This window comes from Anolis carolinensis, chromosome 2 (assembly GCF_035594765.1).
Source record: "Anolis carolinensis isolate JA03-04 chromosome 2, rAnoCar3.1.pri, whole genome shotgun sequence".
Classification (NCBI taxonomy): Eukaryota; Metazoa; Chordata; class Lepidosauria; order Squamata; family Dactyloidae; genus Anolis; species Anolis carolinensis.
The window spans coordinates 228337948-228358359 of NC_085842.1; the positions used below are offsets into that span (position 1 = coordinate 228337948).

The following is a 20412-nucleotide window of genomic DNA, read 5'->3' on the forward strand; positions in this document are numbered from 1 at the left end:
ATCCCCCCCCCCCCCCCGGTTAGGGTTCCTTTCCTAACTCCCCTCCCCCTTGCTATTTTCTCTCTTTCCCTTTTCTTTCCCCCCAAATATTTTCCTTTTCTTCCTTTTGGAATTATCTAGACCCCATCCTCCATGTTATTTTTTTTTTATCCCTTAGTTTACTCCACCGTTCCCCCATCTCACTGTAAAACTTCAAAACTTCAATAAAAAATATATTTTTTTAAAAAATAATACATAAAATCAGTTACAAACTATTAAATACAGTATAAAATTACAGTATATAAATTTGTGTATGACATCCTTCTCCGCCTTTTCTCTAAGCAAGGCAATCTACTGATCAAACTAATTTTTTGTGAGTCCCTCTTATGTTGCTTATTCTAAAGAGGAAACAAGCACAATATTTTTAGAAAAATACCCAGGAAATTCAATGCATGACCTTGCTGAATACAACAGACCTCTGGTGGTACAGAGCCCCTGGGGTCCTTAAAACTGCTTTGTTATTCCTTGCCACTATTGTATCTATTTTGGGGCATAATCTAGCCAAGGTTAAGCCCATTTAAGTGCCACCCATTTAAATGGGAAAGAGTTAAGCGCATGCAATGAAATTAACAGACTCAAAGTGGGATAGACGGTATCCTTCGTGACTAGGACTAAAATAGTAGTGGGGGTTCATATCTGCCTAGGTCAGTTTGCCAGTGCTTAACATCAAGCTTTGTGAAAGGACCTTAGATCAGGCAGTGGATTCCCCAGTGGGACACAGTCAATGTCTAATGGGTCTCTCAGTGCCGGATGATTGTGCAGGGTCTTAACAAAGAAATCCTGACTTTGCTTTAAAAGAACCCCAAATTATCTACTGAATTTAAATGATCTTTAATTTTCTTTTAAAATGCACAGTCAGGATTTCTTAAACTATCAGGCATAAAATAATCAAATCTAAAAACAAGCAGTTTCTTAAGATCAGATAAATGTCTCAATAGTCAATTTTTGCAAGAACACCCCAAATCAGCAGGTTGTACATGATTTATCAAAATAACATAATATACCTTGTGCTTACTGCATTGGAAAATGCTGATTTGGGTAGACATCTGTTGACTGACTTAGAATCTGAAGCAAAAACATAGTTTTGGCATCACAGATTAGTGGAGTGTTACTGTTTAAGATTCTGAATAGGCTTATAAATGATTAAAAGGTAAAGGTTTCCCCGGACGTTAAGTCCAGTCATGTCGGACTCTGGGGGTTGGTGCTCATCTCCATTTCTAAGCCGAAGAGCCAGCATTGTCCATAGACACCTCCAAGGTCATGTGGCCGGCATGACTGCATGGAGCGCCGTTACCTTCCCGCCGGAGTAGTACCTATTGATCTACTCACATTGGCATGTTTTCGAACTGCTAGGTTGGCAGTTTGCCAACCGGGGCTCCTATAAATGATTAGAGATGTGCAACTTTTGCATGGAGCATATAACTTCCTTATTGCATGATAACTTATATGCGTATTGCACTATTGTCAGCCTAGAGTTGTCAACCATTGGGTTCCCAGATATTTTGCCTACAACTCTCAGAAATCCCAGCCAGTTTACCAGATGTTAGAAGTTCTAGGAGTTGAAGACCAAAACATCTGGGGACCCACAGGTTGAGAACCACTGGCCTAGAGCATGTGATATGCTTTGGCATTCTCCCATCCAAAAACTAAACATGCTTCTTTTGCAGCCTGAGGTCAGACAAGGTCTGATACAGTCACAATATTTTGACAGCACTTCAGATAAAAGATCAGTAGGCTACAGATTTCAAAACAAGAATAAGTGATAATTACTAGAGGAATCTGTAAGCCATCCAGACAGCCTATTAAACTGGGCTTTGTGGGTTGGTAACAGGATATCATTTATATTGCTAGGAAGCCCAATACAAGCAATGTGACAGCTTCAACAGAGTGGAACAGATAACAAATTATAGAGTTGGAAGAGATCCCAAGGGCCATCCAATCGAACCACCAATCAAAGCACCCCAAAAGATGGCCATCCAGCCCCTGTTTAAATATCTCCAGAGAAAGATACTCTACCATACTCCAAGGCAGCATATTCCACTGTTGGGGGCTCAAATGGAAAAGTTGAGGAGAAAAGAGGCAACCACAGCTGGCTCCTGAGCATCTGCTAAATAAGACCATCTCCTACTTGGCCAAATAATCCTGAATACAATGGAATTGTCTTATTCAAAGTAGTTGTCAGATATGTTACTCACAAGATTAACAAAATGGTCACAATTTCTTGCCACATTAGTTTTTCCTTAGAAATCTCTTTGTCTTGTGAATCTTTTGGCCGAACTTTTAAATTCTCATCTCTGGGTGAAATAAAGTACAAAATTTTAGACCTGCAGTTATTTTCTTAGTCTCTACGGCCCCTTCTACACTACCATATAAAATCCAGATGATCCATTTTGAACTGGATTATATGGCACTGTAGATTTAGATAATCCAGTTCAAAGCAGATAATATGGATTATCTGATTTGATAATCTGGATTATATGGCAGTGTAGAAGGGGCCTCTGTTTTATGTTTCAGTTCCTTTCTTTTATTGCCTCCCTAACTAACCAAGTTTAGATAGTAAGATCCTTGGAGATGGGATTTTCTTCTCTTATCAAGTGCCATTGATGTTGAGAACACTATGCAGACAATAGTAACACAATTACATACTTGAGTACATTTGCTAAGCATTTAAGAGGTGTACTGGATGCAGCACAATTGGATCTGAATATTCAGAATGGGACTAAGAATAGATATGTGTACAAAAATTCTCATTTGATTTCATGGGACTTCTGAAGAAGTAGTCAGTATGACTACTGGTTGATTGCATGCATTTGAAATTTACATAATAAGCATTTTATTTTGTTTTTGTAAAGGACGATTTCACTGGAAGCAAATTCCAATGAACTTTATACTTTCAGTCCCACTGAGTAGTGTGGTAGTTAGTCATCGAGAAATAAGTACAAGATTGCTTCCCAAGTCTCTTTCTCTTTCATACAGACATGCACACAAACGAACTGTAACAAAAGGGAACTTCAACCTGATTTCTCTCTTTGTGAAGCAAGTGTTTACTCAGGAACACTAATGGGGTCATAAATGGAGGCTCAGGGAAAGCTACAGCTGCCATGAGGCATCAGTCATATCCTGTTAGGAATTTCCTGGTGTTCACAGATGAGGCATCTGGTTTAAATGGATCATTTTGTCCCTTACTGAAGTCCTGAGCAGGGGCTTACAACATACTACATTCTTCATCAGCTCAATTCAATGCATATTGAAAATGCCAAATAGGAAGGATGCACTTAATGGAGGTAGCACATTTAGTCTTACAAGAGAGCACATTCTAGCAAAAAAATAAATAAAAAAAAAATGGACAGAAAATTCAATGTCCCAAGACTGATCGCAAACCAAAGTCTGCTGGGTAACCAAAACTAAAATAGCCCAAATGCTCAAACTATGTGCTTTTTCTTCATGAGGAGAAAAATCTGAATACAAAAACACAATGGGGTCTGAATTCAGAGTGCTCTGCTAACCTGATTAGAATTTAACAATATGCAGGGATTTCCAGAAAGGCCCAGAAATCCCCATCTTCATTCTGTGTTTATACAGCATCAGTTTGAACAGTAGAGTTTGGATTTTGCAGAGGTTAGCAATAGAGAGGGACTACAGACATCAGAAACAGAAACTGGCAATTTTGAATGCAAAGTGCGTGTTTTTCTCCCTCTAAATCTGACTGTACATTTGCCTCATAACAGGAGTGAAGTTTGACAGGGATATATATCAATGGTCCCTGAAGACCACCTAGAACGCTAACTTCAGAGAATATCAAACACGATGCAGTTTCTAACAACCATCACTTTTCATCTCCTGTACAATTAACAACTTTGCCTAATAAAGAAGCCAGAGAATGTTGAAGGATCATGTAGTGTATTTTCCCTTTTGCTTGGCCTAATAAAGATATCAATGTGATGTCTATCTTGCGTTTTGTTGAAGCTACACAATACCAGCTTGAGGCCCAGTTTAGAAAGGGCTGCACAGAAAGCTGCAAAATAATTCAAAGACATTTTTCAAAAATTAATATATATCAGACTTGCAACTCACACTGAACTTCTAGCAGGTTATAGATAAAAACCATGAACATGGTATAAATTCTGTATAAGCTTCATCAAAACATATGTTTAGAAGAGATTTTGTTAATGTTTGATATGGATGAACAGAGAAAATGCTGGCTACAAGGTTGGCCAGTTGTGCATACAATAGATATCTCCCCTCTTCTACTTCTGTTTGCAAGAACTTTAGAGAATTTCTTAATGGCCATGTCAAGTTACCAAGTTTAATACGAGGTGTGAATATCAGGCAAGTTGAGGTCTGGTACTTTTCACATTATAAATTAAATTTCAGCTGTATGTTTTGATATATTGAGCCATATTACTAGAATGGGATCAAATCAAAAGGCAATTATGCTGTCTAACTGTCCCATCCTTATCTCTAATTTGCCACAATTTCAATTTAGAGTGTTAGATGCTAGAGAAAAATGTAATTAACACCAGTCAACAATGCATACTGTCAAAATATGCCTGATTTCAGATTTTGATGAGTTGAAGATTGGTTTGGAAAGAAAAAGTTCTTTTAAAAAGGCTGTGTTGCTAAAGATACCATTAAGTTTGTGATGAATCTATTACTAAAACTCTAGCTAAATTTCTTTTAGCATTCCTTCTAATTTAAATTTCAAGTAAATCATGGTATTGTTACAATCAAAGAGAAAAGAAGGAGCATGAAAACAAGAGTTCACATTTGCTTGGTGAAGGATAAAATGTCAAGCTCTTACCTGGTGCAGTTTTGTAAGACACAGTTCTGGTGGGTAGTGAAGGTACATTCTTTGCAACAGGGCTACGTGCTAGCTGCATGCCCTGCCTCTGTCTTTTCAGTTCCTCTTCTCTTTCTTGGGCTGCACGAATCTCTTCTTCTATCATGGACAAAGTCCTCTGCTTTTTTGACCTTAGTTTGAAAGGTCCTACGGTCACTTCGGCTTCTTGCATAGCCAGAATGGAAGCCGTGCTCCTAAGCTCAGCTGCTTCTGAATATTTGCTGAAATAGCTAACTTCTGGCTTTGTTTCCTCCACAGTGACTGATTTAGTGGCATGGGCAATAAGAGGCGGCTGAAATGTTGGCTTTTCCCTGAGTGCAGAGTCTTGGGCTGCTGGAGACTTTGGTGCAGCATCTCGTTTTTCTTGTACAGGAGATGACACCTGAGGTGGTTGAAATGCTGAATGGAGCTGTTTTTCAGAACACAGTGTCTTGTTTGTATCCTCCTTGACCTGAATGTTTCTTTCATTTGTGGTGTCTTTCACATGCTTGGTGCTTATTTTGCCAGTCTGCTCAGCTATGGCTTGTTGAATGGCATTTTGAACCAGTAGACCAGCCTGGTGTTCAAGCTGCTCATCAATGAGCATGGAGTCGGTAGGAGAATAAAAACCATGGTCACTGAGTGACTTTGAGATGCCTTCTCCTTGATATTCAGAAGGTGTGTTAGCTTGAGGCGTCTGGGGCAAAGAGAAATCAGCAAGTGAATTTTCCTGAAGGGCATTCATTGTTTCATTGGAGGCACCACTATCACTGATATTATCCATGCTAAAGTCATTGGAGAGTGTTTCCAAAACAGTTGTATCCTGAGATCTCACAGATAATTCATCTAAGCCAGAGTCTAGTTCTTCAGGTGGGGAAGACACATTGACCGACCTTGAGAACTGCTCTAATATACCCTGTTCATCATCTCTCACAACTGTAAACACTGCTTTTGCACTTGTGAATTCACTATCTTCTGACCATATTTTTGTGGTCTGGCTAGTCTTTGTAGGATCAATGTACAGAGACACTGGCTCTGGGTCACCAGAGATATTCTCAACATTGTTGTCATCTGAGATGCAAGAAACCTTTTCAGCCTTTACAATTGTTACATCATTATTGCCAGCCTCTATAATTTGCCCATACAGAGAGACAGGTTTGGTTATTGAGACCGGTCGCCGGTCCATTTGAGATGGCCCTATTGGTTTGTAGAAGGGTTGGACTGTGAACATTTTGGGGGTCCCTGATCTCTTGGGTGCAGTTGTGTTGTTTGGTTGGCCAGAATTTTCCATCAATTGAAATTGCTTCCGTGCTGCTGAAAAATCTATTTGCTCTGTGACAACATCATCCTTCTTAGTGTTAATTGGATCAGGCGGCGCAAAGGAATACGAGACATGTTTCACAGGCATTGATGGTTGCAGCTGCTGCTTCTCTTTGCGTTCTTTATATTTTTTGTGAGACTCTAAATGTTCCTCATCTAGCTGTTCCTCCAGGGTTTTCTCTTGTGGTGGGTTCCACCACTTTGTTGCAATGCCCGGGTTCTTCTTTACAGCCTGGCTTCGGATGAGTTCCCTCCTTTCTTTTTCCAGCTCTATCATTTCTTCAGAGGGCCTCAATTTACGCACTCGGTAATTCTCTTTTGGATCCTCCTCCTCAAAGAGCTTGGATGGCTTTTTCTCTTCATGGAACGCTCTGAGTTCAAACTTAGCTTCTTTCTTAATAGTAGATAATACAGGATCTCCATCTTTGGAAGACCTTGAACTTGTGGAAGAGCATGGACTTACTGGCACTTTCAGGATGTCGCAGTGTTCTTCTTGCAGTACACCCACAGAATGGCCATTTGGTTTTAGCTTCCTGGATACTACATTCATTTCACCATGCTCAATGACTTGTCTGCCAAATACAATGAGGTCACTTTTATTGAGTGCTGTGGAATCATTTGTAACACGAATGGATGGACCAGAGCCTTCCATAACAATGGATGAACTTGTCTCAGGAGAGGAGGAGGTCATTCCATTAAAGGGGTTATCAGTAGCAGAATCACAACAGTTTGCTTCAAGCACCTCATCAAGATATCGAATCTCTTTAGCAACCTCACTATCTAAGGATTCATGTCTATCTCTAAGTCCATTGTGACTGGCAGCAGGAGAAAAGAAGTGTGTTTGACTGTCCACTGCATGTGTTGCAGTCCCCACTGTGATGCTTTTATGTTCTGAGGCAAGGGCTTCAATTTCCATGTTCTCTTCCTTTGTTGAACGAACACCAGCAGGCTCTAGGAAATTGGCACAATAATGGTCTCGTTCTTTTCTCAACCTGATGTCATCCTCAGAGCGTCTAGACTTCTAAAAAGGCAACAGAAAAGACAGCTATGAAGTTCTGTGAAACGGATTCTCTAATGTAATATACCAAAAGCAAAGAAGTACTAGACATCAAAGGGAAAATAAATTAATGTAACATTTTTTGTCATATGGTTTATATCTAGTTTTATAGTTGCTTTGTGGGAAAGCTACATTTGAAGTTCAGTAAAATGATCACTTTGAATATCTCCCACTTGAATTTGTCTTTAATACTTATTGTTATTTGTAACTGTTTCTTTTGTTTCTCAGTTTCTCTATCCACATGTCAATTAACATTTTCTTTCTTTCTTTCTTTAAAAATGGTAAAGCAATAACTGACTTGGATCTCACTTTAAGACAAAGGTGGGATATACATTTAACAAATAAAACAAGCAAAGAAATAAAACAATATTTTTTTATCTGAACATTTGAAAGTTCCTCCAGAAGGTAATTAATTGATACTTGATTAATTAAAACAATATCTGTGAAAGAGGGCATGCAGAGTACTTCAGTATTTCAAATCAAGCCCAATGAGACACAACAAGCAATTGGTCTTTCATAGATTAGTAGTTCCCAACCTGTGGGCTGCGGCCCAGCAGTGGGCTATGAGAACAAAAATCCAGTCCGTGAATCTCCTTCCTCTTTATTTATTTGTTGAGTTTTATTAGTTTTATTTCTGCTGCCATCCACAGAGCTGACTATTGCATTGGATAGACCACATCAGCTCTAGATTATTAAACAACTAGAGCTGATGTTGTCTATCCAATGCAATTTTCTAAATCAGCACCTCAAATAATCAAGCTGAATCTAAAGTTGACCAAAAACCGATTTGTAACCCTTTTGATACTAGTGTTGGAGAGTGGTCCCTGGTCAAGTGGTCCCTAGTAAAAAAAAAACAGGTTGGGAACCACTGAGAACCTCTTGATTTATGGTGCTGATGAAGACTAATATCCAAGATCCTGAGAACTACTTTGACATGCCCACGAGTTTGAACATATTTAGTGAGAAATACTTGTTCCCTTGGAAGACCTCTATATCCAGGCCTGTAGCGAGGGGGGGGGGTTAGGGGTTCAACCCCCACCCCCCGAAATTTTTCAAGTTATAAAAAAAATCTCGTTTACTCATGAATTTTAACTGGTTAACCAAATCCCCATGCTAAGTCTATGAGATGCAAAACATTAAGAGTCCCTCCAGGCACTATCTCAAGCAGATATTGACAGGTTTGTAGCAGGGAGGGGTATGTGCTAGGGGTTCAACCCCTCCCCCCCCAAAAATTTTCAAAACCCCTCCCGAATTTTTTTTCTGGCTACGGCCCTGTCTATATCCCCCATAATTTCAAATATTCACCCACTTTCAAAAGTTGGGATGTGGAATGGTGGGCCACTGTTCAAGAAATCAAAGACCATTTTTTTAAGATCAAGAAAGATATTAAGAAAAAAAGATTTGCGAAAGTAAAAAGTTAGCATTCTGGATATTCCCTTGATTTAAGTCAGTCATTTGTAAAAGCTGAATTTAAAGGACACCAAAATCATTAAAATTCAGGGTTATCTGTACAAAACAAGAGTAGCACTGCCCATTTTAAAATACGAGTGGTTTCCTCCCCAAGAACTAAACAACATCTGAAATTAAAAATAGTGTCTGAATTGCAGAAATCATTACATCACAATTAGTTAATTTCATGACTTTCTATATCTACATAATATTAACTATTGTACATAGCCACTTATTTACTTGTCAGTGGTGATCAATAATTAGTGTGGACCCTTGGTGTCTGCTCGGGTTTGGTAAAACTCAGAAGGACCAGAGGTTTCTCGCCCCTGTTGCCATAAGGAATTTGGCATAACTAAGAGATTAAAGGTTTCAAAATTAAAATCAGCAGCTAAAGCTATGAACCGCAGTATCAACCCACAATAGTTCCTTTATTATCAACAGCAACTGCTGTCGTTGCTATTAATAAATGAGGCACGAGTTCTGAAACACATGCACAATCTCTGATGCCCCCCACCATAATAGAAAGGGAGGATTATTCTTTAAAGGGGATGAAGATTAATAAAATATCTGGCTGTGAACACTTAAAAATCCATAGAAATCAGGAGCTAAATTAAATACCACCTCCCAAGCTTAATTATGAGCCAAGCTGCAAAAGAAACCATGGGGTTAGGAATAAAAAAGTACGTTACTGCCATAAAACAATGAAATACACATGCATCTCTATTGTTTTAAAAACTTCAACCCGTGAATGTTTAAAATTTTACTGATGTAAAAGGAAGAGTTACATGGGCTAATCTGGAAAAGGTACTTTTTCAGACTAAAGCTCTGAGTATCTTTATCTAGGCTGGTCAGCAGCAATCCCCAAAAAGGTAGCCTTTTAACTATTGTTTGAATCTCTACAATTGAAGACCCACACATTGAAACTTTTCAATTGGCTGTAGATCTCCGGGTGGATTTTGATAAGTAAGAATCTTTTGGATTCTGTAACTTTAAAACACGAATTTCACATGGAATCTAAAGTTTGACTTTGTTAGCAATAATAGGTAGTGATCTTTCATAGTAGTCACAAATGATGGACCATGAAAAAAAAATTCACATTAATCCAAGGATTGCTACAAACTACTAAGGATTTATTTTCTACATTAGACCGGTCACTTAGAATACAAGAAGACCTGATTCACCCAAGTCACTTTTTAAGAACTACACATTACATGGAACAATACAGCAAGTTTTGTCACCACTGGTTGCTGAGCTTCGGCAAAAAGTAAGGCTAGGTTTTACTATATCATTGGCGGCCATGGTCAATTACCTCTCCATGTAGGTATAAGTTGTGCCACAATGGTACTTATAATAATTGGAACCCTCTCTAAGGTTTTCAACCATATATATTATAGATAGCTGTATTTAAAGAAAAGTGTTCCTATTCATACAATGTTAATGCATTGTAAAAGGATATGCAAAATTGATGCTCCTCTGGATCTCACTGCTAGTATTTCCTGTACAACCTTTACTGTTGAAAGCAGCTTTCGCAGTTTTGAAATGTTTGTGGAGTTTCTAACGACAACAGTTTCATTTCCTAGCAGCAATACTAGCAAACCCTTGCATAAATAGAATAAATATCTAGTTATTTGAACATTGGGCTATAATTCTGGAGACCAGGGTACAAATTTTCGCTTGACCATAGAAACCCATTATGTTACCCGTTGCTGTGAGTTTTCTGGGCCTTATGGCCATATTCCAGAAGCATTCCCTCCTAATGTTTCACCCACATCTGAGACAGGCATCCTCAGAGGTTGTGAGGTTTGTTGGAAACAAGGCAAGTGGGGTTTATATATCTGTGGAATGTCTTGGGTGGGAGAAAGCTGCCAGCCGACCACCTTGGACATTCCTCACATATATAAACCCCACTTGTTTCCAACAAACCTCACAACCTCTGCCATAGATGTAGGTTTTTTTTCATGTCAGGAGTGACTTGAGAAAACTAGATGTGGGTGAAACATCAGGAGAGAATGCTTCTGGAACATGGCCACACAGCCTGGAAAACATACAGCAACCCAGTGATTCCAGCCATGAAAGCCTTTGACAACACACTGTGTTACCTTTGGCAAATCACTCTCTTAGCCTCAGAGGGAGTACCCCTGTGCATAAATCTTGCCACGAAAACCCCATGAGGGGTTAAGGTTTTCTTAAATTGGATATCACTTGAAGGCACACAAAAACCAAATGTCTCAACAGTTCAATACAATGGCCAAGCTAAACAAACCATACAACACCAACACTAAAGGTTCCCTGGGTTGTAGTCCACTTCTTCCTTGAGCAAAAGCAACAGATGACTTTTCAGCCACTTTACTTCCAGACATAGAAAACATTCCTGGTAACGTATTTCAAAATTTGCCCCTATTTGTACAATTATTTATGTGAAATCTTTTTTGTTTACCTCTGAACACACACATTTAAAAAGGGATACAGAAGACTAGGCCCTAGATCTGAATCTACCAAGAGCTGTTCCTCCTTCCCTGTGGCACCACTTTTCACCAGTTTCTCACCTTTTAATTTTCTCCCCTGTTCAAAGAGGTTGAAACATCTTTCTCAAGGCTAGGATACTACCAGGAAGACGTGAACTAAAATGTGCACCCCTTTGTCTTTGACCCTGCCTGACACTGGAATGCAAGGAATTCACTCAAATTCAATGCACCTTCTGGGTTTAAAAAGATCATTGCACACTCTTGAATGAATTTGAGGCACAAAAAAAGATCACAAATCACAAAAATCACAAATCACAAAAAATCTCAAACGATGCCTGCGGAAGACCCACAAATAGCTAGATTTCAGGATTCCACTCACGATTCATATGCTTCATAGTTGTTCGGCTCACTCATATGAAGTCATGTGGGATTTGCAGGGACCTCTCATTTAATACAAAGCTGGATACAGTGTTGGCCACATGATCACAGCCCTAGAAAACCCTTTTGCAGCCTCCACCTAAAAGCCCTCCCCCACAAATTATTTGACACAACTGTTGGTTTGCCACTCATGGAAGCTTCCAGGCACAGTTGTTTTGCAGTGCTCATCTCTAGAAGTCCATGTCTTTATATTTTGAATGTTTTTGATTAGGTTGCCATCAGAGGATCTCAGAGTTTCAAACCTGGTGCCTGGACCTACAGTAGTTGGTTGATACCCCCTGAAATAATTGAAGCAATTGAAATAAATGAATAAATATAGGCAATTTTGGTTCCATCCAAACCCAATTTCCCAACTCTGGTGAAGGCATGGGTGACTTTTTAGATGCTTCAGAATAACAATTCTAACCACTCTGATTCATTGGCTGACAGATGTTTACAGTATAATATCATCTGGATATTGGACTATACCACAGGAGACCACTGTGGTGTAGTGGGTTAAAGTGCTGAGCTGCAGAACTTGCTGACCGGGGTGAGCTCCCATTGTTAGCCTCAGCTTCTGCCAACATAGCCGTTCAAAAACATGCAAATGTGAGTAGATCAATAGGTACCACTTTGTTGGGAAGGTAACGGTGCTCTATGCAGTCATGCTGGCCAAATGGCCTAGAAGGCATCTGTGGACAATGTCAGCTCTTCGGCTTAGAAATGGAGATGAGCACCAATCCCCAGATTGGACTCGACTAGACTTAATGTCAAGGGGAAACCTTTACCTTCAATAATCTGGAAGGTAGCCCAACTCTCAACTCTTGAGTTAATTCAAGTAATTTTAATGTCAACTTCTTTTAATGTCAAGCTTCTTTTAAACAGTAACATTATGTAACAACATTTGAAAAGAGTTCTGTTCCTGGCTTGAAAGTGTTATTCCTGTTTAATTGTGTGGTACAGTAGAGTCCCACTTATCCAACATTCGCTTATCCAACATTCTGAATTATCCAATGCATTTTTGTAGTTCATGTTTTCAATACATCGTGATATTTTGGTGCTAAATTTGTAAATACAGTAATTACTACATAGCATTATTGCGTATTGAACTACTTTTTCTGTCAAATTTGTTGTATAACATGATATTTGGGTGCTTACTTTGTAAAATCATAACCTAATTTGATGTTTAATAGGCTTTTCCTTAACCCCTCCTTATTATCCAACATATTTGCTTATCCAACATTCTGCCGGCTCGTTTATGTTGGATAAGTGAGACTCTACTGCACTTATTTTGAAAGCAGTTGTTATACTCCATAAACTTCATTTTGGTGGCTGCCACAAACTATGTTGAATTGGTTGAGACTCTGCGAGATATTCATTAAAAACTATAGCAAAACGTGCAGCAGGATGTCCAGAAAGTTTTTGCAGTTAAATAAACTTTCCCTATGTCTTTATGATATAACCAATGAGGAAATGACATTTATAACACAGGAACAAAAAATCATGTTACATAGTGTAATCATCATTAAGGTCAAGACGAAATCTGCACCAAAGAGGAAAAGAGTGCCAAATGAATGTGCAGTTCACTTGTGCTTTTTTTCATTTCTACTCTCTCCCATCCAAGAAGCTGAACTCATATACTTCACAATGCTTTCTCCCCATCTCCACATTTCCAAACAAGTGCTAGCAATGGGATGCAGATAGCATGTAAGAAGCAGGCATGGGCAAACTTTGGCCCTCAGGTATTTTGGACTTCAACTCCCACAATTCCTAACAGCCTCAGACCCCTTTCTTTTCCCTCTCAGCTTAAGCGGCTGAGGGGAAAAAGGAAAGGGCCTGAGGGTGTTAGGAATTGTGGAAGTTTAAGTCCAAAACGACTGGAGGGCCCAAGTTTGCCCATGCCTGCTGTGAAGCATGGAAAAGGTTCTGGTTGTTACAGAATCCCACCCTCTGAGATAGATATTTTTAAGGAAAACCAATCACGCAACACGTGCCTTACTTGAAACAAGAAAAAAAAAAAACCAAGACTAGGTTATCTTCAGGGGAAAAGACCTGTCTATTCTGTATTAGCATGAATTGTATTGTTGAATAAAAACAGATGTTGCTGCCCAAACATATTTAGTTCCTTGATTGTCTTCTTAAAATCTGAAGCTGTAGAGTTATTTTACTAACTCTTCTGCATTTAGCACACAAAGAGGTACAAAGTTTTTACTACTGCAAGTTATGTAGGATAATTAGTCCCCCCCTCAAAAACAAACAAACAAACAAATACTTCCATTATATTAATTATTCAATACACACTGAATAAACAAAAACCAAGGCAAGTAATTATGGTATTCAGAATGTTTGATGTTTTCATTCATATTAATAATAGAGTTGTGACTGCCCTTGTAATAAAATGTATGTGTATAACTATCAAGATTAAAAACAGCTGATACAGAAAATGGGGGTCAATTGGTTTGAGGGGAATGTGAAGAAGTTCAGCAAAAAAGAAGACCTTGTACAAGATGCAAATACTCTGAGCATTATTCCATTCTATATAAAACTGACTTAAAAAGAAAAGTGAAGGGCACATTTGAGCATCATGAAGTCCTGCTGATGTCAATGGAAAGTATTTAACTGATATTCAGGCAACTGAGTTGTTTTAATTCTCCGAAGTTGTATTTTACTGCAGAATTGACTTGGGACCAGGTATAAAAGACAAGTATTTTACTACTTTGTTATTTGAAGAGTTGTATACAATATCCCTGTGTTTCAACCATCTGCAATATAGGGATTTGTTGTTGTTTCTTTTTGAACAGACAAAAATGGCTGTACAAAAATCATATGAACATATATATCTTCATGACATTTGTGTTGGCTACTCCCCCCCCCCCCCGGCAAATAGGGAGTGACACTCAAACCATCAAAATAATAATTAAAAGGACTTTCACGCCCATTCAAAAACATCAAATACAGAATAACAGCACATTATTAAAAGACACTTCCTGTAAATTCTGAAGACCTGCTGAATCCAACACATTTTCAGCTGTAGAGGTAGAAACTGTGGTGGCGCAATGGATTTAACCTTTCTGCCGACTGAACAGTGCGGACATGAAGATCTGAAGGTCAGTGGTTTGAATCCGTTAGTCAGGGTGAGTTCCAGTCTGTCAGCCCCAACTTCCATGTGAGGACATGAGAGAAGCCTCCCACAGGATGGTAACACATCTGGGGGTCACCTGGGCAACGACTCTGTAGACGGCCAATTCTCCCAAAATTCGCTTCTGACACGATAAAACAAAGCTACAGAGGTGGCCTAAGAAAGAATGACCAGAGCCTTGGAGCAGCCACCTAAGAAGAAGGCTTTTCTTCTGTGTTCCCATCTGATGTATCAGTAAAGGTAGGTTATGGACAAGGTTGAGTATCTCTTTTCCAAAATGCTTAAGAATTAAGATTTTGGAATGCTTGCATTTGTAGATGGGACTAAGTCTAAATGCAAAATTCAGTCATTTTCCACACACCTTTTACATAGATCCTGAAAGTAATTTTGAACAATATTTTAATTGTTACTGCACAAAGTTTGTGTGCAGTAACTCATCAGAAAGCAAAGATGTTACTGTCTTAGGTACCCATGTGTACAATTTCGGGCTTTGGAGTATTTAGGATTGCTAGGGAGCCCCCGATGGCGTAGCGGGTTAAACCGCTGAGATGCTGACCTTGCTGATGGAAAGGTTGGCGGTTCAAATCCGTGGAGCGGGGTGAGCTACTGCTGTTAGACCCAGTTTCTGCCAACCTAGCAGTTTGAAAACATGTAAATGTGAGTAGATCAATAGGTACCACTCCGGTGGGAAGGTAATGCTAGCCACATGACTTTGGAGGTGTCTATGGACAATGCCAGCTCTTCAGTGTAGAAATGGAGATGAGCACCAAGCTGCAGAGTTGGACACGACTAGACTTAATGTCAGGGGAAAACCTTTAGCTAGGATTTCTAGATTAGGGGTTTAAATATCATTATCATCATGATGTATCTGAGTTGTAGAACCTAGCTGGCAAAGACTTATTTGTTTGAAAATATGATTATGAAGTGGAACCTAATAAGGCCAGAATATAATACTTCCTTAACTCCACTGTTAATTCCTTTAAGAGTAACTATTGAATACATACTGGTTTTAATATATTATAAATACTCTTTGTTTTTCAGTATAAAATGAATAACAGCTTGAAATAGCAAAGAAGAGCCACATGCAAGATTTCGCTTAATGTATATAAAATCTAGAATTATTTTGTCACATTGTTATAGATCCAGACCATGGGCACCAGCAATGCTGGATCACATTTCAAACCAATAGCACTTATACAAGAATATTGAAGCTCCATGTATATTTGTTATTTTGTTCACTTCACACACAGACGTCATGCCACCATTTCCTATAAGGAGCTTTTCATTCTTTTCTGGCTGTCACTGCATGGGAGGTTCAGCAATCAAAAGCCTATTGATGCAAACGTGGAATGCCATTTATTAAGTAATCACAATTATATTTCACAATGGCTATTTTTAGGAAAAGCCAAGTCCTGCATACATGCAACCCTTGTTTTGGCTTGCGATACCAGATGCTATATAGCAGTGACATTTGTACAATGTCCTTTAGTAACACTGCAATTATTCAAGGCTTTCAAAAGCATTAGCATATTTTCCATTCTCTTGAAACTCCTGTTCCACAACCTATAAATGCCTTAAGAGCACAGCATGCAAGGAAACAGGAACAGAAATAGTAGAGATGGAATGGGAAGGGAAGGGAAAGAGGTTTGTTCCCTTCCCTTTCCTCCATTGTTTTCAAATATAAATATACTGTAATAAAATTAAAATATTTGTGTGCGCATCTATGTGAATCATTTCACGTCACATCAGCATGTCATAATAATTGTTGCTAGAAATAAGGAGCATTTAATATATTGATTTAGAAACACTGATAGTTTCTTCTGATATTTATTAATTTATTTAGCTTCATCATCATGGCCTTGCACTCTCATTTGTAACAAAAATTATATAGATGTGTGGGTGTGTACTTATTTAAAGTAAGTGAAATATGTAATAGTATTCTGAATAAACTAGATATTTAAATACATCATGATTTATGTCAATCAAAACTATATATAATACATTTTGTGCTCCTAATTTACCAAAGTGACTTTCAATCTATAAAGAATGCTAATATTCATTGTGTTGTTGAAGGCTTTAATGGCCAGAATTACTGTGCCATGAAAGCTCACGTTGCTGTGAGTTTTCCGGGTTGTATGGCCATGTTCCAGAAGCATTCTCTTCTGACGTTTTGCCCACATCTAGGACAGGCATCCATTGTTGGGAAGTGTTTCAAAAGAAAGGAGGAAACCATGAAAATGAACAAAATCTAGCTACCAGTATTAAAAAAAACACCCTCTAAAATCAGGATAGTAAATAAAGAACAACATTCAGAAAACAGGAGAATTCCAGACAGGAAACTATCAGGGCCAGCTAACACCACCCAACAAGGATTTCCCCAGGCAGGTAGCAGCCAGGCTTTGAAGCTGCAAGGCCATTCAATGCTAGTCAAAGTGGCCGATTGTGGCATTCACATTTGCCTCCGACAGACAAGAGTTCTTTCACCCACGCTGGACTTTCCGCAGATATATAAACCTCCCTTGGCTAGTTTTCAACAGACCTTACAATGTTTGAGAATGCCTGCCATAGATGTGGGCGAAACGTCAGGAGAGAATGTTTCTGGAACATGGCCATACAGCACAGAGAATTCACAATAACTCAATGCTAAAGTTGCAATTTCCAAATTTTCAGAATTTTTATTATTTTTTCCTAGAATTCCCTACCCAGAAGAAATCCAATTTCTCCCCATGGCTTCAGAATTTCCAGAAATCTGCAATTCTTATATATAGTCATTCAGCCATTCCATAAGTATTTCCAGTGAAGACAAATCTAGTGTCTCACTCCTTCACAGCTCTTACAGTTAGGACATTTCTTCTAAAATTAACCTAAAATCTGTTCCTTAAAATTTTCATCCATTTATTCTTGTTCAAGGAAAAATTTAGCTCCATCTTCCACGTGATAGTCTTTTGGATACTTGAAGACTATCATATTTCCCCAGCCCCCTTTCCTCCATGAATTTATTGAGGTATTTGTTAATATCACTATGAAATATGCTCCTTACCCTTCCCTTACAATCCTTTCACTATGAAGCTTTGTTCCCTGTAAGACAGGCAATGTACAGTAAAGGAGTACATTATGTACCATTCTTAATTATAGCCAAATGCTCAGTTAAATCTATGCAAGGCATCTCATTTCACTCCCCATTAAAGCGAATGCTAAAGATCAAAAGAGATCTCAGGGTCAACCTCCTCCTGCCCCCCCCCCCCCCCCAAAATCTTGTACATAACTGCCACACACATCCTAAAAATATCTATAAAGATCTATAAAGTAGGTGGTTCACAGACAAACCTCAGTATGCAAAATTCATTAAGAATTATGAGACCAGGAGTCAATGGGAAGGTTGTAAGGATATGAAATCAGTGGACATTTTACAGCAGACATGGCAAATATGATCCACTGCACCTCTTATCATCCTACACTGCAGAATATGTTGACCACAATCAATGAGATGGAGCTGTAATCCAAAACACATGGCCAAAGCACATTTTCTAACTATTTGGGGGGAATATTTTTGGTTATTATTTCCATCTCTGCCCAGGACTATTGCTGTCACTTATCAGCTCCTCTCATTGTGATTTTGCCCTAAAAGGTATCCCAAAAGGCTTGTCTTTACACCTGCATTATATGAATGCAACCATTTAGGTGGTAACAGCTAAACAGGGCTTACTGTACAGTGATGCAAACGAGGTTCTTCTGTGTTATTTATCAAGATTGCAGTATGAAACAAAACACACAAAGAATGGGTATGTCACTCCAGCCAGCATTTAAATTGCTCATGACTTCCCTGGAAAGGATTTGCAGTTTCATTAAGTCATTGAGTGGATTTCCCACCTATGATAACCTATACAACAGTCAAGACTTCCATATCCACAGATTCTGTGTCCATGGATCCAAATCACCCATAATGGCTTGAGAAATTAAAAATCCAAAAAGCAAACCTTGATTGTGTTAGGATTTTATCTGTTAAGGAAAGCTCCTAAAAATACAGCAGAGCACCCAAAAATACAAAAGCAGGTTGAGCATTCAGTTCACAGCAAGCAGAGCATGAAGTGCCATGTGGCTGTGAAGAATTTAGAGCTTAGGAGGGAAAGATCCAGATCTCAATCTTAAAGTTACAAAAGGTTTATTTACAAAAATTGTAACTACATTTCTTAATAGTAAATAACTGGGTGTGAGCCTCTGTCTAACTTGCATCTCTCTAGGGTTCAAAAGAGAGGGAAAAATCTCGAAGGACACATCTCTCCTGACACACAAGGAGAGTGAGGTCTCAATACACGCAGCACACACCAAGATGTAAGAAGTAGAAGTCCAAAGCAAAGTATCAATTCTACATATCCAATCAGAATGAGAGCAGAGAAGAAATAGATACATTCCAACTGTCATTCAGATGGGGGAAGGGATTTCCCTAAACCTATTCTAAGCTGACTAACTACTCCTCATTGAGGACTACAGACTTGGGTAGTGTAGAGTTGAATTCCAACAGATTGTGCCATTTTATATAAGGGATATCATTTTACCATGCCCTTTGTATATAATAAGACTTGAGAACCTACAGATTTATTTTGGTATTTGCTGGGGTCCTGGAATCAAACCCCAGCAGATAGCAAGGGTCACTGTATTTTTTCCTGTTTGCAGAGAAGCAGCTGGTAATTATCTCCAGAAGCAAGCCATATGTCCAAAAGTACAAAAACCAAAGTAAAAAAAAAAGTACTGATGAAATGTAGAGTGGCCTAGTTTTACTTCAAAAGAAGTTTGGAATAAATGACACAGAGAAGTATATGCACCCCCACTTTCTGCATGTTTTTAAATGTATGTATTCATTATAAGGAGAAAAAGCGACAACACACATTCCATATTGTCAATATCCTTTGGCTGTGTAAGGCTCTACTGCATAATCATCCCCATAATTAAGACTTTGTAAGATACAACAAATGTATATACATTTTTTTCATTATACCAAACAGAATTTTACAGCTAGCCTCTGTATCACAAGTTATACCTACACTCTCTTGAATATTATATATTACAAATTACATTTTAAAATAATGTTTTAGGGCTGTTAGAAAAAATGAGAATTCCCATTCATGTCCAGGTATGACTGATTTGATGCATGAAACTAAAAAGAATCATAGAATTATAGAGTTGGAAGAGACCTCATAGGCCATTTTGTCCAACTCCCTGCCAAGAAGCAGGAAAATCACATTCAAAGCACCCCCGACAGATGGCCACCCAGCCTCTGCTTAAAAGCCTGCAAAGGAGCCTCCACCACACTCTGGGGCAGAGTTCCACTGCTGAACAGATAGGAAGTTCTTCCTAATTTTCAGACAGAATCTCCTTTCCTGGAGTTTGAAGCTGTTGTTCCACATCCTAGTCTCCATGGCAGCAGAAAACAAGCTTGCTCCCTCCTCTATGACTTCTCCTCACATATTTATACATGGCCCTTATCATATCTCATCTTAGCCTTCCCTTCTGCAGGCTAAACATGCCCAGCTCTTTAAGCCGCTCCTCAAAGGGCTTGTTCTCCAGACCTTTGATCGTTTTAGTTGCCCTCCTCTGGACACATTCCAGATTGTCAGCATCTCTCTTAAATTGTGGTGCCCAGAATTGGACACAGTGTGTTTCCAGGTGTGGTCTGACCAAGGCGGAATAGAGGGGTAGCATGACTTCC

At 38.8% G+C, this 20412-nt stretch overlaps 1 protein-coding gene across 10 annotated transcripts in view; it reads right to left on the reverse strand.

Moving 5' to 3' along the window:
• palm2akap2 (PALM2 and AKAP2 fusion) overlaps nt 1-20412 on the reverse strand; it is a 408244-nt gene that overhangs the window by 19365 nt on the left and 368467 nt on the right. For all 10 annotated transcript variants that reach the window (XM_062971855.1, XM_016991073.2, XM_062971856.1 and 7 more), the window contains one exon: nt 4841-7199. In XM_062971855.1, coding sequence (XP_062827925.1) covers nt 4841-7199 — 2359 coding nt within the window. The remainder of the gene's footprint in view (nt 1-4840; nt 7200-20412) is intronic.